The 20,381-nt window shown below is 40.7% G+C and overlaps 1 protein-coding gene across 1 annotated transcript in view; it reads left to right on the top strand.

Moving 5' to 3' along the window:
• The window catches only part of SNAP91 (synaptosomal-associated protein, 91kDa), a gene marked incomplete at its 5' end in the record, with an annotated part of 42,478 nt that extends 24,240 nt beyond the window's left edge, over window positions 1–18,238 (top strand). The window contains 9 exons of the mRNA XM_009875208.1: window positions 724–807; window positions 4,579–4,716; window positions 6,007–6,156; window positions 7,737–7,767; window positions 8,989–9,100; window positions 12,094–12,177; window positions 12,249–12,353; window positions 15,447–15,547; window positions 16,807–18,238. Coding sequence (XP_009873510.1) covers window positions 724–807; window positions 4,579–4,716; window positions 6,007–6,156; window positions 7,737–7,767; window positions 8,989–9,100; window positions 12,094–12,177; window positions 12,249–12,353; window positions 15,447–15,539 — 797 coding nt within the window. The remainder of the gene's footprint in view (window positions 1–723; window positions 808–4,578; window positions 4,717–6,006; window positions 6,157–7,736; window positions 7,768–8,988; window positions 9,101–12,093; window positions 12,178–12,248; window positions 12,354–15,446; window positions 15,548–16,806) is intronic.
• Window positions 18,239–20,381: the final 2,143 nt, after the last annotated feature.

Below are 20,381 nucleotides of genomic sequence, written 5' to 3'. Positions count from 1 at the left end.
CATGTTGTTTTCTCTTGGTTCCGTTTCTCAAAGCAGCTGAAGTTTTGAGGGTGACTTATCTTGGACTGGGTATCTGAATCACAGGATCGTTGTTGGATTTTACAAGGTGGAAATAAGGTTGGGCACAACCGACTCTTAGGAGCGTTGTAGAAAAAGAACGTTGCTTAGAAGTAGAGGATTTTTTTTACTCCTCTAAATAGTCTTAATGTGAGTAACAGGTTCTGGCCTGAATTACTCCAAACTCTCATCCAGTGCATTCTTCTACAAAGTGCTTAACCCTCTCATTTAGAATGCTGTGGTTTGCATGGGTTTTCTGAGGAGAGGCCCAAGAGGCTGCCCAGGGAGGTTGTGGAGTCTCCTTCTTTGGAGACATTCAAAACTCGCCTGGACACGTTCCTGTGTGACCTACTGTAGGTGATCCTGCTCTGGCAAGGGGGCTGGACTAGATGATCTTTTGAGGTCCCTTCCAACCCCTAATGTTCTGTGATTCTGTAAAAGAAAAGAGATTTGTTTCAAGTGCTGGTTTGCTGCACCTCCTTTTTTCCACCTAAACTTTGGGTCCGTGGTACTGCTCTGCAGTAAAGATGGCCAAACACTGTCACTTTCTTCTTCTGATGAATGAAGTGATTATCCTTTTGTGATCTTTTGTTTAAAATAAGTGGTGAATCGATGCACCTAATGTTGAACTCTGCCTTTCTTGATGCTTTCTGGAATTCCCTTTAGATGCTTTTGGAAGTAGTGCTTCTGAACCCCAGACCGCAACCCAGGCTGCTTCTAGTTCCTCAGCTTCTGCAGATCTACTTGCTGGTAATAAAGAACTTCTAAAAACTTGTTATTTTAATGCAAATCTAAGAAATTATCTTTGAAATTTTTGGTGTTCCTTGGGTGCAAGTGGACTTTTGTAGTGGAATAAAATTCTTGTTAACAAGATTTCTTACTACTTTAGACGCCTTAACGCTACAGTGATGTACAATGGAGGTACTACACTGACGTTCAAGTTAACTTCATAAATAATCTTCTACCCATACTCTTCCTTTTCCTACCTCCTACACAAGCCTTATTTTTCTGTACTGTTCACTGAGTAGGAGTGTATACATAAAGTTTCTTTGGCTGACTGTCACGGTATTTCAGCAGTATTGTAGGCTCTACTGCTTGTTCCTTACTGCTAAATCATCTCCATTTGTTAGTTGATTTAATTAAGGCAGATTACACACTTAAATGTTAGGAACTTGAATGAGTGACTTGGTAGCAGTCTTGGATTTGACCAAGGAGAGTGGGGTAATGAGTGCGAGTTTTTCTGAGCACAAGGGCCTAGGAGTGATAGAGACCTTCTCCTTACACTGGGCGAGATGAGGTCTATGCTGATGCCGAGTGTGGCAACTCTGTCACACCCTATTTCAAGGGCTGAATAACTGTATCATTGTAGTCTGCATCCTACAGGTAAGCAGCTTCAGCTGAATTCTGTTTGTACCATTCTCTAAAAGTCATGCCATACCATGTATTTTAGTGGCTATAGTGATTGTGCTAAATGGTTGTGATTCTTCCCCAGCCCAATTTGAAGAGAACAAGATCCCAGCCTGTCTTCCTCAGGCTTGGAGGAAACTCTTGCACTTCTAGTTTGAGGAAGCATTGGCTTAGTTTCCCCCATGTTTCTGAAAGGTGAATTTGTTAGTAGAATCAGTTGGTTGGTTATCCTTCATGAATTGTTAGCTTCGTGTTGTAGCTTTAGTTCTGAGCTGGAGTGACAATCTGCCCTTTATGCAACTACTAGCCACTAGGTATGGTGGGCCCTGATGTCAGCTGGTGTCTATATATCTGAAAGTCTCTTATGTCAATTTACACTGTATCAGGAGCCTAACCTTATATGTCTTGCCTTTTAAATGCTCATGAGAGGTCCTCCATTGCAGGAGGAGTATATAGTATGACATAGACATATCAGTATGTAGTCTACTCTAAATGCTGGGAGTTGGTACACGTGGCTGCTTGCATGCTGAAGCCATCTCAGAAGAGGACACCTTTTCTAGTACCTCCTCTAAGTGCGGGCATCATCTGAGAGTACTGCAGGAAGGTAGAAGTAGTCTATACACATCTGTTCTCAGTCGGTTCCCGTGCTGGCAAACCAGCTACCTAAAGTGGGACATAAATGTCTAAATGCATGCTAAAGCTTTAGTACAGGTCTCTTTGGGATTTTAAGGTAGAAGACCACCTTTTGTTTTAATATTACTTCAGTAGGCCTTTGTATTAGTCTATGGACAGCTTAAGACCCGAGATCAGGCTTTAACTAGTAGATTCTCAAACATACCAGTCATTTGCAGTTGTGTGTGTTACCAGGAGCTGCGTGCAAAGATGTTGTTGAGCAGAAGCTAATTCTGCTTATGCAAACATTACAATACAAAATGTTTTATGTCCTTAATCTGTAACTAAGCCTAAATTCCTGTAGGAATTATGCTCCAGATGGCTTTAACTTCAGCAGTGTGTTCTGTGAATCTGATGAGTCACATTAAATCAAAACCTAGACTATAAAAGGGATGTTAAAAGTCTAAATAAGCAGAACTGAAGCAGTTGGAGCAAATAGATGTTGGGGTTTTTTTAAATTTTATTTTTGCTTTGAAGATACATTCAAAAGTTGTCCAAGCAGATTTGAATCTTTTTGGGGGGCAGATATAGAGAGTCTGTAAACATCATAGCATATTGCTAAGCATTTGTTCACCCTGGATAATGGCAGATGTATAGCCTGCAGTGTAATCCAGTTTTGAATTTTAGAGTGTCCAGAGTTCATACGGTGTCTGAAGGCTTGTCCTTCATGGTTTGTGAGTATTTATGCATAATGTTATGAATATATGTACTATGCATCATTGTCTTAAGTGTTCTGCTGTCAAATAAGTTTCAGTCTCTTCTTGGCTCACTTAGGAAATATGGTAGATGTTTTTCATGCTCTTGTAAGCCTCTCAGCAGACAAGACAGAAACTATACTGATAAAAGCAATAGTCTAGCCGTTTTCCCTTCTAGATGTTTCTGTACAATTAAATTGTGTGCATGCATACTCTAATAGCATGTTGTTTTAAGAAATCTTACTTGAATGTGTAAGTAAAAGCAACCTTCAAAATAGGGTAGTTGGATGTATCTGGACAGTGCATCAAACTCAGTTGCTGCTGTTTCTGCAGACAGACTCTGGGTCTTGTACAAACCTGCGACAGCTAGGAACTTAATCTGTTAAAGTATTTTTATGGCTTCTCTGCCTGATGCTGCTGTTAAATTGCGCAAGGCTAAAAGCTATGGCATTAGAACTGATGGTCATGCAAACCTGAAGCTGGGGAGAACTCTCACTTGTAGTTGGAGAAACACACATTTTGTGGGGCCTTGCAAAGCTTCTAAATCTTAGAAGATTAAAATTATATATAGAATTATATATAAACTAAAACTTTCTAGGATCTTATAAATGGATACTGAGTCATGCTGTGCTGCCAAGCTCCTTGTTCTCACTCAGGAAATGGAAAGGATCTAACTAAGTGTAGGATCTTTAGATGGCTCCAATGGTTTAGACACTCAGCTGCCTTTACTTAAGACAGCAAAACGGAGGCTGCTCTGTTTTTCTGCTTCTGCTTCCCTGGCTCCAGCCAGTGCCCTTGGTTGGTAGCATCTGAAGAGACCAGTTTAAGTCACGATCTGTGTGTTTTCAGTCATTGCTTGCAATCTGGCAAGCATAAACTGAAGAACATAATTTTATGAGGTGTTTCCAATCAGGTTGTGTTCTTCTGGGCCTGTAGTGCCTAGTCAGGTTTGCTGTCTTCTCCCAGCTGTGTCTGGGGCCAAATATATTTGTTCACACAGGCCAGACATTCCACAGCCATAGCCTGTCTGCTGGTGCTACAGCGGGTTGCTACCCTCATGCCCAAGACCCAGTGTTGACACATCACTCGTTTCTCTACTGAGGGATTTAGTCTGAGTACAGTTAGCTACTAGCTGACTTCTCTTCCAAAATATGGACCTAATGTGTAAATAAGTCTGATGATTGCATCAGGTGTGTGTGTATCAACTCCTTATTCTCTCAATTTTCGTTAAATATTTGGTGTTTACTCTTACTTTGTTCTCTGAGAAAGCAAAGTTTATGGGGAAAACATCTGCGATATGACAGTAACATTGGGTATAATTGATGCTCACAATGTGAGTACAAGTTATTCATGTTGAGCTCTAGCCTGTCTTCCTTTTCTCAAGTTAGTCCTCAGTTTCTCTTTTTTCTGAACTGATTCTTGTTTGTTACATTCTGTTTGTGAGATTACTTACCTGAAATGAGAGTGTGTAACGCTGAAAGACTTGTGTTCTCTACTCCATTGGTCTCCCTCTGCAGAAATCTAAATAACAAACATGTACGTTTTTATCGGCGACTCTTACAAAGTCGTAAATCCTGTGGGTCGTACCTGGGGAACTACACAAGGATGCTTGTGTAATACTGAGTTATTTACAATGATTCAGTAAGAATTGTCTCTATCATTCTACTTTCTGTAGATTGAGCCTTTGTTAAACACAGCCCAACAAGACTGACTAATGTCCACACCTCTCTTATGTGGCTTTTTCAAGGCTTTGGAGGTTCTTTTATTTCTCCCTCTCCATCACCGTCCCCAGTCACTCCAGCTCAAACCAACTTACTACAGCCTAACTTTGATGCAGCTTTTGGGACGACAGCTGTGACAACTACCAGCTCATTTGATGCATCAGGTGAGCCATGGTGTTTCTTCCTGCAAATTTCCTTTTGTGTTTTATGTCCTAGATGAGTTAACGACACCATGTTTAGGCTCTGAGTACAAGCAGTATCAGTGATCTCCCTGTTGCTTCTCTACTGGAAGAACTCAGGGTGGTGTTTAGGCCTGTGTGCCCAAGAGCTCTCTGTACCCTTTTTTATTCTACCGTGTCAATAAAAAACAAACTAGTGTGAACATCATCCTTGCATGTGCTAGATGGCATGAATCAGGAATTATGGAAGGAAGACAGATCTGTAAATCAAGTATGTAGGCAAGTCGTTTTGCTGCTGCTGCCAAAGCTGTTCTTAAGCTTGCATGGCTCCTGAAGGTACACAAAAACAGAGACTGAGGTTGTGTTCTTTGCCTGACTATAAGCTTAAACTTTCATCACTGCTATCATTTTGTTTGTATCTCTTCCATTCTATATTTTCCATGCTGGGTCCTTGCTACAAACTTAAAATTGGTGAGTTCTGCAACTGTACAAGAAAAAAAAGCTGAAGTAGTACTGCTGCTTGGTGATTTGGTTGCTTGCCGGTGCACATGCTGCCCCTTCTGTTGACTTAACATTAGCATGTACCTCCAATACAGATCAGAAGACAGAGTGTTGGCATGAAATGTACCAGGTGGTTTGACTTCGAGTAGTCTTAATCAACAACAAAAAAATCAACTTTTCAGTTAGATAATTGAACCAAGGAGGCTAGCTCTGTCAGTGTGGATGGTTCTGGTTCCTTCTGATCTCATAAGATGTTAGTAGGTTTTCCCAATTCCCTGCTGCGTGCAAGTGAATAGTTACATCTTGAGACTTTCAGACCTGTTGCTCTAAGATGTCAAGGTATAAGACTGCCTTTGCCACAGTAATTCTGACTGGTATTTGCTGCAAGATGTTCATTTTTAAATCCTTTAAATGAATATCTCCTGACAAATGTATGTGCTTCTAACATCTCTCTAAGGACGGCTGTAAGAAAAATAGTGTAATGTGGAAGTGATGCTGTGTCTCTGTAGATTCGACTTTCCAATTAAAGTCCTTTTAGGCATGTCCTTTCATACTGGTTCCCATTGGTATAGCTCTTTCAGGATTACTGTACATTCAGTGCCTAGTAAAATGACATGCATGCCCTTGTTGGCATTACTTTTAATGTCAAACGATGTTTTGGTAGGACTTGTGACGTGATTGTCTGTGCTGTATTTGTTGAAGCGACCATAAAGTGGCAGGGATTGTTTTTCTTAACACAACTGCTGTTCTAACCCACTTTCTTTCTATTTGCAGTGTTTGATGGCTTAGGTGATCTTCTTATGCCAACTATGGTTCCTTCTGGTCAGTCTGTAGCACCTTCAGCTGCAGCAACAGTCACTGCTTCAGCAGCAAGCAAAGGCCTTGGAAGTGATCTTGATTCGTCTCTTGCAAACTTAGTAGGCAGTAAGTGATAAATTTTCGTTTTAAGTGGTGTGGCATACAACTATGTTACTTAGCTTGCTTCAGTGTCCTTGTGTTTCCCTGGGGAGCTACAGGCAGGATTAAGGGCCGAATTCAGATAGCCAGTAGTCTGGATTTGTAACTTGTCCATGTCACGTGATGGGATCTGTTTGCTGGGTGTGATGTGTAACCTGTGACCATCCCAGGTATATTCAGGGACACCTCAGGCTCTTCATGAATGTTGCCCCTGTGTAATGTGAAGGTGAAAATTGTCCATAGCATCTGATAGCAGTGTGGAATTAAAGCAGTAAAGCTGGTGGACACAAATAGCTGACTTCTTGCCTGATGAGAGAGGAGTAGCAGTGGTGTGAGGAGTCCAGCAACAGCCAAGAACAGACCTTCTCTGACAGTGAACTTTCCAAAACATGGTCTTGAAATGCTAAATGAAAAAAATATTCTCTTTCCTGTAGTAGTAAAAGGCTTAGAGCCTTTATAACTAGAGATCAGTAGCCACAGACCCCTCCCAAACCTAATAGAAGCTCACCTAGGCTAAGGTGCAGAACCTGTACTGTGAGAACAGTATTCTATAAGGAATTCCATGTATGGTAGAACAGATAAAACAGTGCAAAACTTCCAGGTGACATTCAAATTTATATATATGTGAAAAATAACTTTTTATTTTCATATGTATAATGAGGAACAGAAACTAGTGTTGTTATTCCTAGACTCATAGAATCGTTAAAGTTGGAAAAGGCCTCTAAGATCATGAAGTCCAGCCATCACCCCAATACTACCATGACTACTAAACTATATCCTGAAGTGCCATGCCTACATGTTTTTTGAACACCTCCAGGGATGGTGACTCCACAACTTCCCTGAGCAGCCTGTTCCAATGCCTCACCACTTTTTCAGTAAAGAAATCTTTCTGAATATCCAGTCTAAACCTCCCCTGGTGCAGCTTGAGCCCATTTCTTCTCGCCCTATTGTTAGTAACTTGGGAGAAGAGACCAACACTCACCTCACTACAACCTCCTTTTAGGTAGTTGTAGAGAGCAGCCTCCTCTTCTCCAGACCAATCAATCCTAATTCCCTCAGCTGCTCCACGTAAGACATGCTCTCTAGACCTTTCATCAGCTTTGTCGCACTGCTGGCTCATGTTCAGCCGGCTGTCCACCAGCGTGCCCAGGTCCTTTTCTGCCAGGCAGCTTTCCAGCCACTGTCCCCCAAGCCTGTAGTGCTGCCTGGGGTTGTTGTGACCTGGTAAATAGTTAGGTGCTCTTAAATACTTAGTGTTTTGTAGACCTAAATATACTGTTACTTTGATGTGTTTATTTTGCAAAAATAACTTACTCAAGGATGAAACATCTGCAGGCTTCTTCAAAAGTTTGTCCTGAAGAAGGGGTAGATGTGGCCAGTCCTCTGATGCTAAGACAGAATTTCATTACTTTGTATAAGCCCATGTGTAATGAAATGTGAGTTTTTGCTTTGACATGCTTTAATTTACTAAACACAAAACTTCCTTTTTTTTTCTGTCTTTTAATTTCTTTTTGTTTCATTTTTTTTCCTTTGTCTTAAATTTTCAGATCTTGGAATTTCTGGTACCACTTCAAAAAAGTGAGTTCAACTTTGTTTAAAAAGAAAACAAAAAAACCAACAAGTTTCAACTGTGCTGTATGATCTTAAATCTATTTCAGTGTTTATTAAGAATCAATAAATTGGTTGTGTTCCCTCTCCACCCCAAAAAAATCAGTTCAGAAAAATTTTGGAAAAAAGTATTGTATTCTATGCAGGTTCACTGAATAATTAAGGTTAAATGTTCCTGACATAACTTTTAATCTGAGTCTCAGTATTTTTTTTCTGGAAATTGCTGTCTTCATATTGGATAGCCAATTTCCAAATGGCTTAAAATGAACAAATAGTCCAGATAATAAATTATATAACTCCCCTCAGTAATTTAGCCTAATATGTAATGGTTTTGTTATCTTTTTATAGACGCTGGATGTGCTTATCCTGTAGACATTGGAATACTTGTAAAATAGAAAAGAAGTTCATTCCATGCAGTGAAAAGCTGCTTTTAGCAAGAAGAAATATTTATGGCATTGCATTTATTTTTGAATGTGTCTTCTTGATCTAACTGATCAGTAAAGTTCTGTGCTGAGTCTTCTTCTGTATGCAAGACCAGTTTGATATGCGTACTTCAAAATGTTTTGTGCCTCTATGGAGATGATAGGAAGGATGTTCATAAACACATCATGATATCCCCAAAACTTAGCTTCCTTCATTCTACTTCATTCAAGTGATGTATCTTGTGGATAGAGCGCCCTCTAAGAAAACCTAGTTTTGCAACAGCCCTTTTATTCTATGAATGATTTGTTTCTCTTGTATCTATCAACTTTTTTCAGAACTGAATGCTTTCCTCCTTCATCTGTCTGAGCAAGATTTCCAGCAATGAAATGACCTTTCAAAGACTTCTAACAGGCAGCTCTACTGCCTGGGCCCAGTAGAATAGGCAGTAGCAGTCCCTCTTCCTACTTTGCAAGGGTATATGCAATAATATGTTACCTTTGGTCAATACTAAGTAAAACTTCTCTTTAATTCTCACTACAAAGGCCATAACCGTGTAACTGACTTCAGTACAGAGTGTATGGGTGTCTGCTGCTAACAACCCTTGAAACTATGTGGCGCTAAAAGTGCATCTTTCTGTTAATAACTTAAACTGCATACACCATAAACTAATGTAGCTGCAAGCCTAATTTTAATGTATACTGCAACTGGTTTTTGTTTGCCCTGTGAGGGTGTATAAGTAATAGCTCTGTCTCTCTCCCTCTCTATTAGGGGGGACCTTCAGTGGAATGCTGGAGAGAAGAAGTTAACAGGAGGAGCGAACTGGCAGCCAAAAGTAGCACCTGCAACGTGGTCAACTGGTGGTGTCCCAAGTGGTCCAATGGTAGGTGGTTAATCCGTCAACACCACTAGTGTTGAAACCTTAATATTTCTATGAGACTACAGAGGCATACGTGTAGGCACTGCTCCTGTCTACTTCAGCTAAAGCGTTCGCTTCTGTGTAAATGATATTATTGTTTCACATCACATTTTTCAGACCAGATTTACAGCTCACATAGATAAAATCATTGAGTTCAGGTCAAATACACTAGTGCATGTATCAAGATGTTACTCTGCATGTACACTTAATACCTGTGGACAGTTCCAAGTGTGTCATTGGCCATCTAGGTCTTACCAGCACCAGGCCCAGGTCAATTGCCTGAGAGATAACAGTGTTGATCCAGAGCTGAAGTGCTGGAACAAGAGAAAGTAAATAGCTTTTTCTCAAGCTTTCCTGAATGAAGTAGATCAAAGGATGACACAATATTCATAATGATCAGGTGGTAGATTAGAAGTGGGTATCTTGTTTAGCTGAGTAAAGGAGTCTGTTGGAAAAGCTAAGGTTGCCCTGTAGTGTGTAGCATTGAATTGAGCTAAATATCTGAATCTGGCACAAGAGCCACTCAGTCGTGAGTAAGATACAGGAGTAATCTGAAGAGGTGTCATGCCTCATCTCATCAAAATTGCAGCAGTATAAAACAGCTTCCTATTGAAAAAAGTTGGGTTGGGAAGAAAGGACGGTCAAGGAGGAGCACGACCAGTTCAGTTCCCTGCTGCCACTACCAGGTGTTAATGTGACTCTAAGCATGTTCCAGCTTATTCTTTAACCTTATGGAAGATACAAGAATTCCTTGAGCTCGATACTTCATTGAAAGTATTAGTTGTAACATCAACTTTTTTTCTTAATAGAAAGGCTGGGCAATACTGTACAGTGTAAGTGATTTTTATTTTTTTTTAATCTTTTACTGTACTTACTTACTAAACACAAAGATACTAACACCACCTCACTGACACTACAGTTATTACCGCGGTCTTAGAACTAGCTAGAAGCTACCTAACATGGCTCTTATTGGACTGTCTGTCCAGCAGACAGTTCTCAGGCAACTTTTGAGTATTGTAGTAGCGATTAACCATTTCTGTGCTGTAAGCTTGACAGTGATGGCTTCAGACTGTCTTGGCTTTATGTGGATACAAGCTATCTGATGATTTGCACTACCTGAAATTTCTGACTTCGGTAACGTTGGCCCAATCTTGTAGTGGTTTTACCATCTGATAAGTAACAAGCTTTTCAGGAAAGCTGGGTGGTTTTGATAGCATATCATGAAACATGGGTCCTATATATATTTCTTTAAAATCATGCAGTTGGGTTTTTTTTAAACCAAAGAAAACCAGATCTGCACAAAGAATGAATATGGAGAAGCTTTCCTTCACATCACTGTTGAACCACTTAATTTTTGGTCATGTTTTCTCCTTTCCTTGTGACCTTTTCTGGATTAAAATCAGCAGAATTTCGTAAACCTCTATTTCCTTGAGTAACCTGAGTACTTTGAGGCAAAATCAGATTCCATTTGTGTGGCTATTTTCTTGACATCTGCCTAACTGGATTTTGAGCTACAACGTGTTGCTGTGGCTGCAGTGAGATTATTGCATCTGATGTAATTTAATCTGTGTCTTTCTATTCCTTGCTTTCCGTATCCGAGTGTCCAAATGCTGGTTTTAGTTTGGGGACAGCTGTGCTGCTAGCACACTGAGCTTTTAATTGAAGAGCTTCCCAGAAAACTTTCAGACTAGAAAAAAGGTTTATAATGATTAGCTAGAAACTGTAGGGTATTTGCTGATTAATGAATCTAGAACATGTTATCTTGACTTGTCTCCAGTTTCCTAAGAAAAGGAAGCAAGGATTAACCTAGGGTACTAAATGCAACATTCACAGGGGTGGACTGTGCAGTGAGTAATTCCAACATACCTCCAGGGACGCACTGTCCTTTGAACTAAAAGTGTGCTAGCTGCTCTCCTAGTGTGATGGGATATAACTTATCAAGTGGTTAAGTGGTAAGGATGTGGAAGCTCGGACGTGACCCGACAGCTTCTGTAATAACTTGAGAAATTGTGTGAGTATACTTAGGCCGTATGATAGCAGTAATGAGGTTCCTAAAAATTCTACTGTAATTTTAAAATCCCTTCCTTGAATGCTTCCTATGTCTTTCTGGAGTTGTTAATAATCTGGATTGTATATGCTCCTGTGAAAAGGAGAGATTTGAACGCTTTCAAGGCTATAAGGAGGCTCTGTGCATGGAAGTTACAGACATGGGAGCTAAAAGCGTTGATGTTTAGGTTCTGCTGGTTAAGAGGAGTGGCCTTGTTCAGAGGTGCTGTTGTGCTGTATATCCAGTGAGACTACTAAATGAACAGTTCTCTCTTCCTGAATCCTAGTGAAAGATCACATTTTCTTTTCTTCCTTGCATTATTTGAATGAAAACCATAACAACTGAATGAATGAAAAACATAACAAGATAAACTAAACTCTCCTTAGAGTATGCAGTAGTTGTGATTGTAGCTTAGGTATGTGAACTTACTCTTACTTGAATGAATCTGACTGCATCAAAAATACTATTTTTTAATTATGGCAGTTATTTCCCTTAGCTTTGCAATCTGCTTAAACCTTTACTAAAATATAGTGCTACAAGAAGTGCTATACTGTGTTGTCTGTTGGTTATAAAATTGGGATGCTTTCTTACACTGTGTAGGAGAAGGAGGAAAGTACATCTTTGCTTGGACCTGTTTTGAGTTCAGTAAATGGACTCCATTCATGAAGAGAATGGAGCCTGTAAACCTTCCTTTCTTAGGAAGAAGCAAGCTGAGCATCAATGTAGGAAATTTTTCAGCTCTCTCATTCTTTGAAGTGTTGTGGGTTTGAGGTTAGGTATTACCTGCTACGTAACAGTCCTACTTTCTGGAACAATTTGACAATGCTGGAAACTCTCTGCAGTTTCCAGATAGCTGGTGTTACTGAGATTCTTGCATTTGTAAATTTATTTTTGTTAAAAAAATGTTTAGACAGGAGCTGTGCCTCCAGCGAGTGCTGTTCCTGCTGCAGGAGGTACTCCACCTGTCCCACAGCCAGGAGCAGCATTTGGGATGGTGAGTCTCTTTTGTTAAGCTGCTCTCCTTTCTCCATCCTGAACTCTGCTCACACGATGTTAATTTTGCAGCCCCCAGCAGGCACAGGCGTACCCATGATGCCCCAGCAGCCAGTTATGTATGGGCAACCCATGATGAGGCCACCATTTGGAGCTGCCACTGGCCCCGGTGTACAGGTAGACTAATGTTTAATTGCTCTCCATTTCTCTAGAAAGTAGCTTGTGTGTATGCATTGTCTCAGTTCAATTCTAGCTGTGGGTCTGTAAATAAGATTTCTTACAGTATCGGATGCCTGACTTGCAACAGATCACATGAACCACTTGATTTTTATTTATTTTATTTTCAATTCCCTTCTATGAGACTAGTGGAACAGGTTTGAAAAAGTCCCCTACAGCTAACTACATCAAAGATCTATTTGGGGGGAATGTTGGAGTAAAGCTCAAAGCAGAGCTGATGGGCATTCCTATTTTTTTCAGAGCTTGTCAAAATTTACTAGAGCTGAACATAGCATGTTCCCTCCCAGCCCACCTAGGCATTGCTCAGAACACTGGTCTTCTGCTTATGAACAAGCTAAGGTCTCCAGTTCTTGGATGACAGCTGTCTCTCAGTAAATACAACTTCATCTGTTCCAGGCTAGTAGCTTGCTGGGTTTCTATAGTGCAAAACAACTGCAGTCAAGTATGAATTACCATAGTGCGTGTAACATCAGTCTGCAGGATGCACACTTTTTACAGCAATGCACAAATTTAAATACTGTGAAGCAAAGGTTTTCTTCTAACTTAAAGTAGAAGAATGCAAATGAATAATCTTAACCTTCAGTCACTCTCTATTCTTTTGTAAGTGGGAGATACATGACACTGCTTCATTTTTCATGTTTTTGAACTAGGTTTACTTAGACCGACATTGTGACAATCACATATTTAAACACAAAGGGAGCACAAGGTTGGCCACTTAAAACCAAAGTAGAACCTGTTCTTAATTCTATACTAATAAAAAAAATAGGAAACGTTGTGTCACACATTACTGTTTGCCAGAGAAATGAGTCCTTTCTTTAATATGACAAAAAAAATCTAGTGGAGTAATGAATGATGCAGTAGATTGAGTGGAGTCTGAAGACAGACTGAGAGAGTTGGGGCTGTTCAGTCTGCAGAAAAGAAGGCTCTGAGGAGACCTTATTGTGGCCTTCCAGTATCTCAAGGGGGCCTACAAGAAAGGTGGGGAGGGGCTTTTTAGGGTGTCAGATACTGATAGGACTAGGGGGAATGGATTAAAGCCAGAGATGGATTGGTTTGGATTGGACGTTAGGAAGAAGTTCTTCCCCATGAGGGTGGTGAGACACTGGCACAGGTTGCCCAGAGAGGTGGTGGAAGCCCCATCCCTGGAAGTTTTTAAGGCCAGGCTGGATGGGGCTCTGAGCAGCCTGATCTAGTGGGGGATGTCCCTGTCCATGGTGGGGGCATTGGAACTAGATGATCTTTAAGGTCCCTTCCAACCCTGACAATTCTATGATTCTGCGAATGGAGACATGCCATCCTTCCTGTTGAACCGAGTGGTATCAGCTACTTCTTATAGTTTCCTAAGGATTCTTTTTAACTTGAAGCTAATAAACTTGGAAGTGCAGCACTCTGTACCTACTCTGATGCAAAGCTTTTTAGCTTATAGCCACTAAGTAATAATAAGCCATAACACCTGTTCCAGACTATTTTTTCAAAGTAGCATTTGATTTGTAATAAATCCAAAAAGGAAAGGGCCCTTCCAGAGGAGAGGCAGAGAATGACTGCAAAATACTGTAGTATTTTGCTTCTTTGTAAATCAGAAGTCCATCTTGTCTTTCAGATAGGGTGAGAGATAGAAGTTGATGCTGAAGCTTTAAAAATCTGACTTGCAACATTTGAAACCAAGCCACGCCCCTTTTTACAAGTATTAAGAAATTAACCTGTAGTGAGCCATACTTTTTAAGTAGGGAACCACATTCCGATTGAAGTTTGTCTGGAGTTTCTGTGTAGAAATGGGAAGAACTGGAAACTGGCATTAGAACTCTGTCCTTCCTATATTGCTACTTGGTCTTCCTTATCCTTTGCACCTTAAAGTGTCTCTGCACTTATATTATGGACCTATTGGAGTTGGTCCAGAGGAGGGCCACAAAAACAATCGGGGGGCTGGAACATCTCTTCTGTGAAGACAAGCTGGGAGAGTTAGGGTTGTTCAGCCTGGAAAAGAGAAGGCGCCTGGGAGACCGTGTTACAGCCTTTCAATACTTAAAAGGGAACCTGTAAGAAAGATGGGCAATTTTTTTAGCAAGGCCTGTTGCAACAGGACATTGGTAATGGTTTTAAACTTAAAGAGGGTAGATTTGGACTGGATATAAGGAAGAAATTTCTTACAGTGAGGGCGGCGAAACCCTGGAACAGGTTGCCCAGAGAGGTAGTGAAGGCCCCATCCCTGGAGGTATTCAAGGTCAGGCTTGATGGGGCTCTGAGCAACCTGATCTAGTTAAAGATATCCCTGCTTACTGCAGGGGGGGTGAACTAGATGACCTTTAAAGGTCCCTTCCAACTCGACACACTCCATGATTCTATGATTGTCACGAATAATATTATGGAAGACACAGACGATTTTTTTCTCAGAGAAGGGTAGTCATCAAGGTGCCAGCGCTACATATAAAATATCTCTTGTGCCCTGAGTAAAGTGGGGTTGAGGAGGAGTAAGGACAGGACGGGAGAATCGTTTTTGACTCCATAGTGAGAAGAGTTGCATGGAACTTGAAAAACTGACATTTTTGTGGAATAACTGATTTTATACCTACCAGAGGAGGAACTGAGTATAACGTAGTCACATCTCCGGTATACTTGGGACTCTTACTTACGTTACCAAGTACTTATACTTAAATTTTCAGATGTACTCTGCAGCATGCACTCTGCTTATTCTACACTTTGGTGTTTAACATCTAACAGTTGCTTAACTTCTATCCGAGTGGATGATCCTAACACCATTCTGTCTTACAGGGAGAGAGTGATCTGAAGCTATGCTACTCAGAACATGCAGTGTCTATAGCCTTATCTATTAAACCAGCCAAGCATTGTCCACCCTGCAGTAAGGATGGGGTCTAAACAATGCTTGAGCAAAATGGCACCATTTTGAACTTGCAGAAAAATGAGAACTTTGTATGCTTGCAATGTGCTTGTGTGGGAACCAGCTATGCCTACCTAATGCTTGTGTATCCTTGTGTGCTTTGGTTTTTTCCTGCCTTCCTGGCTGGCGTCTCTTAGCTTTCTCCAAGCCCAACTCCTGCTACTCAGAGTCCCAAGAAACCTCCAACGAAGGACCCATTAGCGGATCTTAACATCAAGGATTTCTTGTAAACAATAAGGTACTCTGTGACTGCCTGCCAAAGCATGTTATGCTGTGGTACGTGTCTGGCACACAGATGTTGATTAGGCTGGTAGATTGAATGTAGCTGAAAAAATTGTAGCTGCAAAGATAAGTAGAAATATGTACTGATAATGTGGTGGTTTAAACAGAAAACTGATTTCTCTGTCCACGCTCTTAATTTTAGCCTGAAACCTTGACTTTTGACTACTTTTTTTTTTCCCCCCCAAAAGTGACTGCCAGGAAAAGTTATCTTCCATCTATAATTTCCATTTTTTGCCTTGATTCCATCCACTGCAAGGGTTGGGTTTTTTGCTTTGTTTCTTCCTGAAATTAATGCTAAAACAAATAGAATCATAATAGAGTACAAATACTGGAGGCAAAACAGTGGTGGAGAGGCTTGTTCTGGTCTTCTGGATGTGCAAACAAATTTGGTATCATTGATGTGAAGGGATCAAAAGAGGAAAAACTTAAGTATCCTGCTCATCCAAAGGGAGATTGTTTGCATCTCTTAAACACTGCCAGCTAATATTCTCCCCACAATACAATTTGTCAAGGCACTGCTTTTCTGACTCACATGAGATCCTGAGCAGTGTCATGTAGAACAAGAGTGGTGAAGAACAGAGAAGTAAATAAAAAGAAAAGAAAATAGAGGAGAGGCAAAAAACAGTACTGCAGAGTGGAAGTGGAAAAAAAAAAGCAAAAATGTTACTTTGAGGATTCTGAAGAAGGATGTGAAGAGGGCCAAGTAGAAGCATCAGACTGAACTGAATACAAGCCAATTAAAAGAATAATAATGCAGGAGCAAGGCAGACATTTTATAACTAAGGCTAGCCAGGTGTGGAGAAATCATCTTCGTAAGGCCCTTTTCTTTCTTCCTATAGCTTAATTCTAAGACTTGTTCTAAGTCCCCTCTGCAATGGATTTCGCAGTAGTGGAGGAGATCAGACTGCTCATAGCAGGGACCGCCCAGTCCCATTTCCCTCTTCTCCAAATTCTGGCCCTGAGGAGGTGTACCTGGCGCTTGGTGGGAGATGACCATGAGTGGAGATGCACCTTCATGGTGGGGACTCGCTGCTTTCAACTTAAGTTTGTAGTAGACAGATCCATAACTATCTGTGGGAAGACTGCTGCTTCATTAAAAGCTGGTGACAACTTCGAGGTGTGCAGTGATGAGCAGATTTGCTGCGCTTTCTAGAACATGCTTTTTTTTCTGGCTTACTCTTCCAGTTTTCATCTAATGCTTCTCTGTATTCACAGCTGCAGTTTTTCTGACTGGATGATGAAAACATGAATTTGGAGTCTACAAGCGGATGCTCAGAGTTTCAAAGTGAGCCACCAGTACCAAACCCAGCGCTTACTCAGACTTTCTCTTCCTCCTGAAACGTGTAGCACAGCTGTGAAAGTGAACGTTAGGAATGTGTACTACCTTAGCTGTTATCCCTACTCTCTCTAAATTTGTGTACTTGGGTTATTTGTGTTTTACAATTTAAACAATGGATGTATGTTTTTGATGCCTTCTAGTGCTTTTCTGAACCTATCCCATGGGGGCAGATTATGCAGCTGTTGTTTGGTGAGCCATTTGGAGCGATGTCTGTGGTTTTTGAAGGTTTCAATGTATATAACTTTTTGAGGACACCTAAAATTTCCCTAAGACTCAATTTCTCCTTTCTCTGTTACAAAACATAGTGTGATAATATCAGATAGTAAGGAAAATACTTACAAAGTTGTGTGGAATACTTTTTTTTTTTCCCCCCCAGTCACAAGAATCTCAATTGTCGTGAAAAAATGTTTTATTTTTGTGGCACTGTATATGTTAAGATAATTTAGAGTAATATAAAGGTAAACTTCCATAACAAATACTTTTTCGATGATTTACCAAGAATGAAAAATCATGTCTGAAAGAATACCATATTTATTGCTGTTTTTATTTCAAAATCTATTTTAATTATTTAAGTTTTTGCATTTGAAATTGGCCTATTTATCAGTTCTTGCTAAATGCACTGAAAATAAGTAAAGGGTCAGTTTCTCTCCATGTAGTTGGAAAAAGCAACCATAGTCATGTGGCATTAAGGGATTTCAAATACAAGAGCACTCTTTGGTGTATCTGTAGTCAAAACATTTACAAGTGATGTTACTCATCTCTGTTCAGTTCTTACATATATCTCTTAATTTAGTGCTTACCTATGTATGCCTTAGGCTAGTGTTTTCTCCATTGCCCCGAATGCGCTGTGAGTAGCTTTTGTACTATTGGTGATTAGATTTAATTCTGATCCAGAGATCCATGCCCTTTACTGTACATACTGTGTTTCTTTAATTTTTATTTGTTCTCATACTGTTTCTGCTGATGGCTTGGCGTAAGATCTTGACTCTTCAATGAGGTCACTGTTGATCAGTGTTACAAGTGGCTTGGCAGTTCTCTGTAAAAGCATATCGGGTTGGAAAGATAATTCACCTAAAGTCTTTCAAATGACCTATTTAATCAATGTATGGTACCATTAAAAGTGGTTGTATCCGAATTTGCTGTGGGGATAACATACAGCATAATGGGAAAGTTCTACAAAAAGCTAATTTCAAAATGGCTCTTCTTTGTATTTCGGTTTAAAAAAAAAAAAGAACAAAACTCAAAAAACAAAAAACCCTAGTGCATGTGTGCCCTCTGAGATGCAATAAACACCTTGATCAAAGTAAATACCTTGTTGCCAGTTTCATGGTCGTTTAGATGTTGAGCACAATGATACGCGTTTGAGAGGGGAAAAATGTGAATAGGTCCTGACACTGATTGCTGAGTCCGCTCCGCACGTTAATGACTTTTGTTGCTCTTTAAGCAGTACAGGTGTATTGGGTCAGGCTGAATCATAGAATCCTAGAATGGCCTAGGCTGGAAGGGCCTTAGAGATCATTTAGTCCAACCTCCCTGTCATGGGCAGGGACGCCTCTCAACTAGATCAGGCAACACATGGGGACCGAACAGGGATCGAACCCGTGACCTTAGTGTTATTCAGCACCACACTCTAACCAACTGAGCTCCCTGGGTGGAGTTAATCTTCCCACAGCAGTTCTCTCAATGCTGTTTTTTGGAGTGGTAGCTAGAAGGGTGTTGATAGCACCGCAGTGTTTTGGCTGCTGCTGAGCAGTGCTCACACGGTACCAAGGCTGCAGTTTTCCAACGTTCCCCCAACAGTAGGCTGGGGGCGGGCAACATCTTGAGAGGAGACACAGCTGGGCCAGCTGACCCAAACTGACCAAAGGGATATTCCATACCATATGACGTCAGCTCAGATATAAAAGCGAGAAGGAAGTGGGAGGGCATTCGCTGTTTGTGTTTGTCCTCTGGAGCAAGCGCTATGCATACTGGAGCCCTGCTTCCTGGGAAAATTGGCTGGATATCGCCCGCTGATGGGAAGTAGAGAATAATCTTTGTTTTGCTTTGCTTCTGCATGCAGCATTTGCTATTGCTACATTAAACTGCTCTTTATCTTAACTCGCGGGCCTCTTGCTACATCTTCCCTCTCCCCTGTCCATCTAAAAAAGGGGAGTGATAGAGCAGCTTTGGTGAGCTCCTGGCCGCCAGCCAGGGCCAAACCACCACAACAGGATAGATCTGTACAAAGCCAGACTGAGCATAAAGCTACAAGTAAAATGAGAATTCTCTAGTTTGACCTATAACACCTCATGAGGCTTCATTAAAGCTCTTCATCTCCTTAAACTGGAATGATATTTGAACTGTGAAGGTTTGTAGTCCTGGTCCGGATTTCTTTCATTCAACAGCTTATCGAAAGCTAGTACAGCTATGGGAATTGATTGTGCTATCGTTCGTTTTACAGCAGGGTGAAAGAAGGAGAAAGCATTTCTTACAGTTTTGTACATTAAAATCTTTCTGTTATGAAGTGACTAACTAGAGACCTCCTTGATGTAGTAATAAAATGAAGTGATGAAGCAGTACTGAATGCCAAGGACTGCTTCGAAGTACTTTATGAACAACAAAATGGTGAAATGACTTGATCATGCTCTGGTAATGTTTGAATCTTAAATCGGATTTCAAAGACATTTCCAAGGTGTTCATCTAGTAGGGGAGTGCTATTGCTTTAAGAGTTTTTCTGTTTTTCATTTGTGGGGGTTTTCTACTTGCTACTATGCTGGTATTCTGAATCTACCAAGTTTTAGCCTTGGAAAACTTGATTTTGTACCTTAGCCTTAGGATGTGTGCTCTGTTGAGTCATGGTGTTTTGCATTAGAAATCTGTAAAACTCAGCAAATTGCTGTGTTTTCTCACTATTTAAGCACTCAAACCTGAATAAGGTCAATAACTGCAAACCCAGAAAGGTTTTCCATGGGTTTGCCATCCTTCCTGTGTGCCATATGTTGCCAAATGCAAGGAGCACTCAACTTCTTACCACCGTGTTGTGCATGTCTGCTCAAATTAGGGACAGTATTTTCAAAGGACAGTCATAACCAAACATGTAAATACATTTCATTAGTGTCTCATTCAAATTAAGACGATGAGCTACTACTCAGTCTTTTGCAAATGTATCTTTGCAATGTTACACATTCCAAGGGGCAAACCTCAGCATGAGGGCTTTTTCTTTGCCAGGTACATGCCTCTGCAGTGCAGTAGTTGCTGTTCTGCATCAGCTTCATGTATGTCCATAACCCTTGGTCCTTGTTCTTGTTAGTCTTCTATAGTTCTCATGGCCAACAGCTTTGTGCAAGGCCAAGGTATTTGTGGCATTTGATATTCTATGAGGACAGAGAAGCAAACTCGGTGGAAGAGCAAGAAGCTTGTGCCCTGCGGGAAGAAAAACCAGTGTATTTCCTCAGTATGCTGAATAAAG

Source organism: Apaloderma vittatum, unplaced genomic scaffold (genome assembly GCF_000703405.1).
Source record: "Apaloderma vittatum isolate BGI_N311 unplaced genomic scaffold, ASM70340v1 scaffold19148, whole genome shotgun sequence".
Lineage (NCBI taxonomy): Eukaryota > Metazoa > Chordata > Aves > Trogoniformes > Trogonidae > Apaloderma > Apaloderma vittatum.
The sequence above is the reverse complement of the archived record's forward strand: the minus strand, read 5'-3'. Positions and strand labels throughout refer to the sequence as shown.